Genomic DNA, 10,820 nt, shown 5'->3' with positions numbered 1-10,820 from the left:
CGGGGAGTGGCACTCAGTCGCTTTCTGTCTAGTTTCACACCACCAGCTGGAGGCAAAGCCAGGACCGGAGCCTGTCTCCCAAGTCCGGATGGGCCGCCCTCCTTACGTGGTACGTACCCAGGACGGTCCCTCACTCGAGAACTGGCTTCCGTGCGTCTCTTCACGAGAAAACGAAGCCGCGTCCGAGCCCTGCTCGCGTGGTTCTGCTTCCCTAGCCCATTTATGACCGTTAAAAGAGCCCTTGGGAAGCTAGAAGCCATGCCTGGCCCGAGCCCAGGACAGTGATTGGCTACAAGCTGCAATTCAGACCCGAAATCCGAGTGAGACGTGGTCTCAGGCGAGGCTGAGAGACCTCCTCATCTTAGTCGTTGGCCACTCGACCCTGACAGCCCAAACTCCCCTCCCCCCTGTGTCGTAGTCTTCCCACCGTCAGCCTCTGCCCTGCTCTGGACGTCCCATCTTTTTAGAGGACATCGATGGCAGCAAGCACCTGGAGTCTAAAGGAAACTCCAAACCACCCAGACATTTTCAGCACGTAGGGCAGCGTAGGGAGTTTGAGCAACTTATTGCAAAGTTAGGCTGACGATTTCTGAATACCTTTTCCACCTTTTATTTCCAACCGTATCATCCATTTGAAAAGAAGGACAGAAAAGATTCCCACCCACCCAAACTGGACGGCTGTCGAAGCTCTGTGAAAATGATTAGTGAAACAGTTGAAGCACTTCCCCCAGCCCGTCGATGGCAGCGATGTGACCCATCTGCCCTCGATGGTCACAGGCGCTTCCAGAGACTTCCGGAAGGGCAGGAAGGGAAGAGGCTCAGGAACACATCTGGCACGGCTGCTGCCAGCTGTGTCCTAGTGCTGGGACGGGTTTTCATTTAACACACATCTACAGGGGAATGTGTGGTGCACCGAGAGTGGACACGTGAGCCATTAAGAGGCCAGCTACGTACCTTTGGAAACAGTCTTCTGTAACACAGATACACCAAAGAAACCCACAAACCTGGAGAAAATATATCTTAATAATCTCTGATAGGTATCTCAGCCGGCAGTGAGTTTAATAGGACAGCGCAGCATCTGAAAGTGCTAATGAAAAATAAGGTGCTTTGGTCAGCATTTAAGGACTTTCCTGTTTAATAAAAGGATTTTATTTTTGTAGAGAAGAATTTTGCACGTCTATAAATTCTCAACTTCAACCTTGAATTACAAGTGCATATTTTACTTAAACTAAGAGCACAGAACCCGAGCTTTCAGTCTGCCACAATGCGGTATGGCTACTGGAGGGGATGCCTCCTCCCTAGGTCCCCAGGGCACTTGGAACGGTTGAAGACTTAAGGACGTTTTAGCGACGGGGCAGCGAGGCTGAAGCTGAAAGGCAGAGCTGCATGGTGGGAAGAAGGAAGAGAGCAGCAGTGGGCTGAGGAGGGCAGGAGAGCCGGGCAAAATGAAGAGGAAATAGATCTCTGGACGCTCCCCCCCACCCCCACCGTTCCCTCTCACCTTCACGGCTGGCCCGTTCCCTGCCCGCCCCTCCTGTGCCCAAGAAGGAAGCACTCTTGGAGCAGAATCAGATAAAAAGAAGGAAAAAAAGACGACCTGCACTGGACTTTTCATAATGATAGAATTTATAAGCAGAAACTCAGTACTTATTTCTGCCCATTATTCCGTTTTTGTTGCTGACTTTATATTTTCTACATAGGATAAGTACTCTGCGATAATAATTTCTTCATCTTCCAGCGTTGAGTCAAGATAATCTTCTTCATGTTCTGGAATATCTTCCAATATTTCATTGACAGCTTCTGTCTCCATATCTTCATCTGTTGAGGCACTAGAGGCACCTGCAACAGAGGGGTGTGGGAACAGCTGAGGTGAGGGGGAAGAGGAGAAAAAGGAGAAAATGCCACAGAAAGTTGGAAGGGACCCCCAGCGACTTCCACAAAGCCCGGCCGCGCCCTCCGGGCAGCCCACAGAGCAGACCAGGGCCTACGCCCTGGAGGCGCGTCAGTCCCCAGCCAGCTCGTCACGCCCCTCCCCCGTCAGCTTCCGGTTAGCAGGCCTCTCTCAAGTGGGCATTCGAGACCTCAGACCTACCTGCGGAGTCGGAAGGGGACGTGGATGGTGTCGACGAACAGCCTTCCAGCGAGAGATGCACGTCAGGAGGAAGGCTTCCTCCGTTGTGGGCGAGGGTCTGAGCTGCCAGCTGGACGTTCCCCCTGAACACTCTCAAGGCAGCGTCGGCTGCTGCCGCGTCAAAGCCCATATACACCAGCTGGGGGAGGACACGGGGAGGGGGCAGCCGCCGCTGACGGGCCTCGGCTGCACACGGCCGACACCCGTCCGACACCCCTAGCCAGCGCCCGCCCCCGCCAAGACGGCCCTAGCGGGAACACGTGTTGAAACCCATGGCACGCATACAGCGCTGCCCTACTGTGCGCACCGCTCTTTAGCACCGGTGTGCACGCGAGGCTGCCTGGAAGGGACCGAGGAAGACACGAGCCAAACGTGCCAGTGCCCGGCCATAGCAGGCTTGTGGGCCGGCAGGGAAGTGATAACCCTCGCCACTAGGACCGTTAGTCAAGCAGTCACAACATACTAGGTGCGCTACCAGGGGAGGGAAGATGTGGACAGAGTCGCCAGAGTGACGTCTCTTTAGGTCACAGGCGGAGAACCGGGCTGAAAGAAGCGTGCCTGGTGTGTAAAGTACCGTGTGCACACACAAGGAGAAAAGCCTAAGAACTTCCAGTTGCTTTCTGACGTCCTGTTCTTGAAGGAAATGCCTTCTACTCCACTTCCACCCGCTGCAACTGCTGCGTGCTTGGCTGGCCTCCTGGGGTGGGCCTGAGTCACGCCTGGAGCCCCGTCCTGCCGCCAACCTCGTCACCCTAGGCAATCCCACGCAAGGCTGTGCAGGCGGAGGGACGTGGATCCATCCTGACTTACTTGGTCGATGTTTTCCTGGGAAGGACTTTCTTGATGGTTGTTGGTTTCAGGATCTGAATCATTCAACCACCACATCTGAGGATTGCTGAGAAGAATCTACAAACACACAGGGACATGCTTTACTCATCACGAACACCTGCTCACTTAGACAAACCAAGCACCTATTCTGTGCTAGGCAGACACGGCCAGGGGACACGCCAACACGCAAGTTCAGGACGCCGCGGGGGGACCAGGCAAAGGGTGCTGAGAAAGCAGAGAAAGGGAGCCCCGGACGCAGACACGGGGCGGGGCGGGGATGCTGGTGTTCAAAAGCTTCCTGCCCCAGGTAACATCTGCAGCATGAGCAAGGTTAGCCAGACCAAAAGATCCCTTCTGAGAACCCAGGAAGGGACGAGAGCGCCCGGGTGGGAAGCTACCACGGCAACCCCAGCTGCGTTAGGGCTCAGCCTCCGGGGCGACAGGCCACAAAAGGCTACACACGCCAGTGCTTCTCAGGCAGTGCAGGGCCAACCAATGTAATTTCTCTTTGGAAAGTGTCACGAGCTAGATCTCACATGTCGTCGAGACGAGCATAAGAGTTCTTTTGACCCCTGATTTTCATATCACATGGTGCTTACTCAACCCTAAAAAAACCCCGTTGGGAATTTTCCCTTTAAACACTTCCGTACTGGTGGCACGCGTCGATGCACGACTTGGTGCAGTTCAAACCTGCCGTGGTGCCCCACCGGTCCTGCACACATTCAGAATTCCCCGCCTTTTATAGTTCTCCAACGCGAGAAGCCAAACTAGATATTCAAATTTGTTTATCTATATCTATATCTATATCTATTTATATATTCACGCATATATACGTCTTTGTACGTATATATTTACATATATATTTATTTATATAATATATAGGTAAACATTTACTTGTGGAAACCTCTGGGGAACGGACAGGAGGTCTTGAGAATAAAAGGCAAGGGCAGGGCAGGCTCCAGCAGGAACCCCTCGGCAGGGCGACAAGGTGACGCCCGCCCTCCCGGCCCCAGCCTCTGGCAGGCACAACCCCGGCAGCTCCCCGGGGCTCCCGCTCCCCTCAGGGTGCCCCACATCTGCCGGAGAGGCGCCCCCGGGGGCGTGATCCCCCACAACGCAGCTGCAGCCCTGCCCCCGACGTGCTGTGCTCGCACACGGCGGCCGCGCTCCGCTGTGTTCTGTCTCCCCAACACTCTGCACTCCCTGAGGTCAGCGTGTACTGACTGCATCAAGAAACAACACGATATTCAAATAAAACGTTTTAATGAAAAGAAAACTATACTGCAACTTTCATCACCGTCCCCTTCCTGCGTCCCTGCCAACCCCTGGTGCTGCGAACAGAAACCTCACGCAGAGTTCTGCCCCACGGACGCTGCCCAACAGTGGGCGGGCACCGAGGTGGGGTCTGTCCTTCTGGCCCCGTCACTGGGTCCGAGAACGAGAACGGACCCTGAGATCCATGCCAGGACTGGGGACAAAGGCCCTGGGAGGGGGGCTCCGTGTGCCGCGGGGGGACACCGGAGAGGAGATCCGGGGAAGAAGGGGCCCCGCGGCCACACCAGGGGCGCTCAGGGCAGGCCGAGAGGCCCCGGGGGACGCGCTACCTTCAGGGCTTCGTCCAGGTTCCCGCTGGCCTGATGCAGGGCCTGCTTGGCCGCGTGAGTAGAGTAGCCCATTCCTTTCAAAGAGTTTATGTTCTCCAGCCGGCGTCTTTTCTTCTCTTTTTCCTCTTTCCTTATTTGGGCCAATTCCTTTAGGAAAACAGCAAAGTCACCGAGTTGGGGACTGGGATTCCGTAGGGAGACCTCTCGGTATGCTCTGTAGGATTCTTGGGGTCGACGGGCCAAGCGAGTAACAAAAGGGGAGCGAACCGCTCCGCACATCTCACCCAAGCAAGAGCATGAGGGCTGCGAGGGCAGGGGGCACGCGCTGCCCCTGGGGCAGGGCCCGTGGGTGTTGGAGTCCTCCCTCCAGGCCCGGAAGACAGTGCCTCTTAGTCACCGCCATCCCGACCAGAACAGGCCACTCGGAACCAGGGAGCTCATTGCCGCCAGGCCGGAGAAGCGGATGGACCCTCTCTGGGGGGCTGGGAGGGGTGGTACTTCCTGGCCCCTCATTAATCCCCGGGGATCTTGTTAAAATGGTGGACTCTGGGGGTTGGGGGCAGTGTCCCAGGTGACCGCAGAGCTGCAGACCCGACCCACCCCACTCCAGGCAGCAGAGACTCAGATGCCTCCTAGGGCCTATTAGACTATTTAAAACCTCCAGAATGGTCAATGTTAGGTGACAAAGGTCATCTAATCCCACAGTTCTTGACCATGGATCTCGTAAGTGCCTCCTGTTGCCGCGAGAGTCTGAGAAGGGCTGTGGAGAGTTCTAGCCTCTTCTCTCCCATCCCAGCCCCACTGAAGAGAGTTCAGAATTTTTGAAAACAAATGTAATTTTTAAAAAACGGATTTTGCTGACAGAAAACAAAACAAGCTAAAACAACTCTGAAAAGCACTAGTTTAATCCAACCTCATCATTTTGCCAATGAGAAGACAGAAAATCTCTAAAGAAAGTTAAGTGGCCTGCGGACCAAGGTCACAGTTGACCGCAGAGCTGGGGTGAGGGCTTGCTTCTGCACAATTCTGGACATGGCCAGTTCTCACCCGACACAGAACAGCGGAGAAGATGGCTCTCTCTCCTCTGTTAGGTCTGTTCCTACCTCCGTGGCTCACCCCAAGCACCAAGTGCCCCCCATCTTCTTGCACACGGGGGGGCTGCGGCCTCATCTCTTAGGAAGAAAGGAGATCTCACGGCGCAGCCAGAAATTCCCGCAGAGTCAGCAGGAGGACTCACAGAACCGAGTGACTCCCCCAAACACCCCCGGGGACGAAGGCGTCCTTAGACTAAATTCCCGTTTCAAAGCGGACAAGGTGCCGGTAAGCATCTGCATCACCAGGGGCATCGCGACGGGCCAGCCCCCTTCACCTGTGTTCATCTGGAGCGAGTCCCCCACCCCAGCACTGCCGCGGCGCCCTGCGCAGGCCGAGGCTGGGCCATCTCACCCCTGCTCCGAGCCCCACCCGATCAGGTGCCGGTGCCCCTTCCTCGCCCCCCGGCCCTCACGCCCCCAAGCTGCCCCCATCCTGCCGGCGCCACAGCCACACAGGCCAGCAGAGCGATTCCGTGGCCCTCACGTTTCCACCTTTGTTCGCGCCTCCCCACCCCCCAAGCTGCCTTCACCCTGCCCATCACTGCTTCCGATTTCGGCTTCTCCCACTCGTATTTCAAAGGGCTAAGAAGGGGCGCCTGGGTGGCCCAGTCGGTTGGGCCTTCGACTTCGGCTCGGGTCACGATCTCACGGTCCGTGAGTTCGAGCCCCGCGTCGGGCTCTGTGCTGATGGCTCGGAGCCTGGAGCCTGCTTCGGAGTCTGTGTCTCCCTCTCTCTCTGACCCTCCCCCATTCATGCTCTGTCTCTGTCTCAAAAATAAATAAACATTTAAAAAAAAAGGGGGGGGGGGCTAAGAAACGTGCGTGGCGTCAGAACCCAGAGCAAGACGCAGCCAGCCGGGAGACACGGGGCTCACGTCACACAGACCTGAGACTGAGTTGGAGCCTCACGGAGTGCTGTTTAATTACAAATGTCTACACCAGCTCTTATTCGTGTCGGTACACAAGAGGATACACAATCTTTTCTGACATTTCTCTTTATAGTAGAAACCGGAGACATAAAGCAGACCAACCGGAGGACAGTGGGCACTGCACCGTATGCCGGGTACCCAGCCCAGCCTCCCATGCGGAGCGGGCTCGGGGGCGTCAGGGGAACGGGGACATCCGCCTCTCCCTGCCGCCCAGCCCTTCAGCACTGCGGCCACCTCGGTGTCTGCTGCTTTGGCCCAAAGGGGAACCAGCCTGTACTCGGGACGAGCCCCGGGGGGGGGGGGTTCTAGTGTCTTCCCTCCTCCGCCCCCACAGTGACTGCTTAGAAGGCAGCCAGTCAGCGAGCAGCTCAGGGTTGCTCAGATGATTCTGAAGCGCAGACCGAGCTCCTGGGGTGAGGAGAGGACCCTGACCACAGACAGTGGACAGACCCGGAAGCCAAGCTCTCCGCCCCAGGGGGAAGCCACTGGCCCAACTAACCTGAGGGAGACTCATGCTGCCTCTGAGCAGCGAAGCAGGCCAGTAATTTCCTGCCCAGAGTTTAAGCCAGCTTGGATTGGGGTTTTCATTGCTCTCAACCCAAAGCACCCTGAACACGTCCACCGGGTCCAAGAGTGAACCGGGTCAACCGCTCTGCATACACCATCTTGCCCTTGATTTTCTCCAAGGGCTTAGGACTTGGTTCAGTAAATGCACTACGGTAGGACTCCACTGTTCTTTTTTTTTTTTTTTTTTTAATTTTTTTTTTAAGTTTATTTATTTTTGAGACAGAGAGAGACAGAGCATGAACGGGGGAGGGGCAGAGAGAGAGGGAGACACAGAATCGGAAGCAGGCTCCAGGCTCTGAGCCGTCAGCCCAGAGCCCGACGCGGGGCTCGAACTCACGGACCGCGAGATCGTGACCTGAGCTGAAGTCGGACGCTTAACCGACTGAGCCACCCAGGCGCCCCAAGACTCCACTGTTCTTTAACGTTTATTTTGGCTACTTATAAAGTCAGGAAGTGGTCATTTTTGCCCCCTCACAGTATCTCTTGGCTTTTCAGAACCTTTGGTAAAAACTCATCAGAATGCTGTCGTCAGATGGGCGTGGAAAGTGCATGAGAAAACCAGAGTCTTAGTTCAGGTTTTACCACTGATTTGACCCACAACCCCAGAAACGTCAACCGCTGAGCCCCATTTTCCTCATCTGTAAAACTGAGAATTATCTGCCCCAGCGGCCTCAGGCGATCACAGGCAGAACTGAATGACGTCATGACCCTGAGAATGTTTCTTATAAACTCTAAAGTATATACAAATGTAAGGAAAGATTATGAGAAATATTTTTCAGTGTCTCATTTTAAAATGCTGGCTTTCCAAATGCTAGTGAAATCTTACAATCAAAATTAACGTAACAAACGCAGTCTCAGCGATGCTTGCTTTTCTCCTAGTACTGAACTTGTTTATTTATTCATCTACTTTCAAGCCTTATCCCCAATGTGGGGCTTGAACTCACGACCCTGAGATCAAGAGCTGCATACCCTACCGACTGAGCCAGCCAGGCGCCCTAGTACTGAATAAGACTGTGTGAAATGCAAAAACACACAAAACTTAGCTTTTCCAAGCCTCTGCCTTCACCCACTCACTGACTTCTACAGCAAGCCCCAACGGACCATGATCAGGAGGGCAGTCGGGCAGACAGAAAGGTAGCTACCAGCGGGGGTCTTAAAAGGTGAAGGCAAAACAGCCCTTCAGACTGGCTGCTGTGTAACTGGCCCACGGATCCACTCCCGCTCCAGCACCAGGCAGGCCAGGGACCACACCGGGCCTTCCCGACCAAATACTCTTACTGAAAACTAGCATGTTAGATATGGCAACGTGCCCTCCAGCTCCAAAATCTACTTAATTATTTTTGTTAATGTTTATTTTGAGAGAGAGAGACAGAGAGAGGGGGAGAAAGTGGACGAGGGGCAGACAGCGGGGGAGGCAGAGAATCCCGAGCAGGCTCTGCGCTGACAGATGTGGGGCTCGAACCCACAGACCGTGAGATCATGAGCTGAGCCCAAGTCAAGAGTTGGATGCTTAACCCACTGAGCCATCCAGGTGCCCCCGAACATCTACTTACTTATAATCGTTCCAAATGATGATAGTTTTGTCCCTTCGCCTTCATAATGTTAATTGCTCCTATGACTTGACTCACGTTTCCAGCTAAGAATGCCATCCCAAACTACAGCTACGGCTCCAAGGGAAAACAAAGCCCCCCTTTAAACTGGTTTCCGGAATCTACCATGGTAAGCAAAGAGAGAGAAAGAGAGCAAAGACCCGCACAGACAGGCTTAGGAGCTACTGCCGCCGCAGCAGAAAATAAAACTGAGGAAACCACGCTGCCTGAAGATGAATTCAATTAAATGAGACGAGTTTCTCCTGTTTCTTCCCAGTCCGAAGTATAAAGAGCTCCTTGTTGTTAATAACTACCATGGAATAATCTTTTTCTCTTCCTTCCAATCCAAGAGCTATAGCGTTTTGGAAACAGGCTTACTATGGCCTCGAGTTTCACACCTACGCAAAGGCGGAGCCCCAGTGTCGCCGAGACCACGTTAAGGTACCTCTCTGCGGCTGGTAATGTGGGCAGCCGCGTGGTCCACGTTCCCGTCACATGCCCTCAGGCCAAGCCGGGCCTCCTGGGCAGTAAATCCCAACTGCAACAAATTGTGAACTTTTGATGGATCAATATATAGCTCTTTAAAGAGTTGACGTGCCTGCAGACAAGGAAAAAAATACACGAATCATGAACTATAACAACATTAAAGCTGAACACAAGGCTAAAGCCTGAAAGAAATTAGCTTGTACCCTATGTGATTGAGGGCTGTGTCAGATTTTAGATAAAAACTCTTCAACTCTACCTGTCATCAACTAGCTCGAGTAGAATACAGATCTCTACAGATCCCTACAGATCCCACGCTGTGCATGTGATGTATCATAATGTAACAGAAGGCAACAGGCCTCTGGAGTATCATGGGAGGGGCCGGTATCCACTATCTCCCCGTTTATGTAATCAAATCCCCTGAACTGGAGCTGTGCACATGGCATTTCTCACCCCCTCCTGCAACTGGGTGTAGCCAGGGGGTTAAGTCCCGGCCAGGGGCACGTAGCAGGAGTGACAGCCCCAACTTCCGGCCCTTCCCGAGGCCGCCCTGGACTCTCTCTCTCTTGCCCCCTCTGCTGGCTGGAAGGGGACTGACAGGAGCATCCTTGGCTGCCGCACACAGGCTGGCGGAGCTGCTCTACTGACCCCGCCTGCTCACCTCTCCACTGCCAGATGGCAGACAGGCATGGAAACTTCTAGCCAATTACAGCCACTGTCTTGTTGAGGTTTCCTTATCACAGCATCTCACCTACACCCTAACGGATACAAGTATGTTTGTGGTATGTACGAGGCAGAGAACACGGGAGATACATGCATGTCCTTTACAAGTCACAAACTGCTGAGTTTATGAAATACTTAACTTTGGGAGATGAAAAAAAAAAGTAGGTGAAAATGGTTACCACTTTGGAGTATTCACTTTCTTACCTTGTTGAGATACTCACGAGCCTCTTCACCGTTTCCACTGTGATAATTTCGGATACCTTGAAGCAAGTAAAGTCTTAAAAACAGCACCTTCTCTTTCCCACAGTTCCCCTAAAATTATTGGGGAAGAAAAAAGAATAAAATGGTCTTGTTTCTAATTACAGAGCTGTAATGTTCACCCTTGTAATCCCTTTCATCCCCGCAGGGGCAAAACAGCGTAACGAAAACGTTTATTCCTCCTGGAGGGGAAGGAGGTACACAAAAACCCAAACCAGGGAGGTTTTATGCTGCCCTGAGATTTCCAAGCAGAATTCTGCTGACCTGTGGAAATCACCTTAGAAAAATCCTATTCAAATCACAGTTCTTGAGCTGTGACTCACTCGTGGGAACTGTTACCATTCAAAATGTCTATTTTTTTCCTGCATTTAAATCTTCCACGAGACTCTACTGAACACAGTCACCAAGCTCTCTTGGTCGGGGTGACCATCAGCGGGGGTTTTGTGGCTGGAAAACTGTGTTCCTCTGGCTACACACTGAGCAGCCCACCTTGTAGAACCACCCCACCGAAAAAGCGCATAAAACGAGCACCATGCATGCGACCATCAAATCGCCTTTTGGCGGCCATCTCCAACAGGAATATTTATTTAACAGGAATACAGCTCAAGTTCTAG

At 53.4% G+C, this 10,820-nt stretch overlaps 1 protein-coding gene across 1 annotated transcript in view; it reads right to left on the bottom strand.

Annotated features, from left to right (window-relative positions):
• Positions 1-594: 594 nt before the first annotated feature.
• NUB1 (negative regulator of ubiquitin like proteins 1) overlaps positions 595-10,820 on the bottom strand; it is a 29,340-nt gene continuing 19,114 nt past the window's right edge. The window contains exons 10-15 of the mRNA XM_030308849.1: positions 10,153-10,260; positions 9,188-9,340; positions 4,564-4,710; positions 2,942-3,037; positions 2,093-2,270; positions 595-1,839 (exon numbers count right to left, since the gene is read on the bottom strand). Of these exons, the coding sequence (XP_030164709.1) occupies positions 1,661-1,839; positions 2,093-2,270; positions 2,942-3,037; positions 4,564-4,710; positions 9,188-9,340; positions 10,153-10,260 (861 nt within the window). The 3' untranslated portion in view covers positions 595-1,660. The remainder of the gene's footprint in view (positions 1,840-2,092; positions 2,271-2,941; positions 3,038-4,563; positions 4,711-9,187; positions 9,341-10,152; positions 10,261-10,820) is intronic.

This window comes from Lynx canadensis, chromosome A2 (genome assembly GCF_007474595.2).
Source record: "Lynx canadensis isolate LIC74 chromosome A2, mLynCan4.pri.v2, whole genome shotgun sequence".
Taxonomy (NCBI): Eukaryota; Metazoa; Chordata; class Mammalia; order Carnivora; family Felidae; genus Lynx; species Lynx canadensis.
The sequence above is the reverse complement of the archived record's forward strand: the minus strand, read 5'-3'. Positions and strand labels throughout refer to the sequence as shown.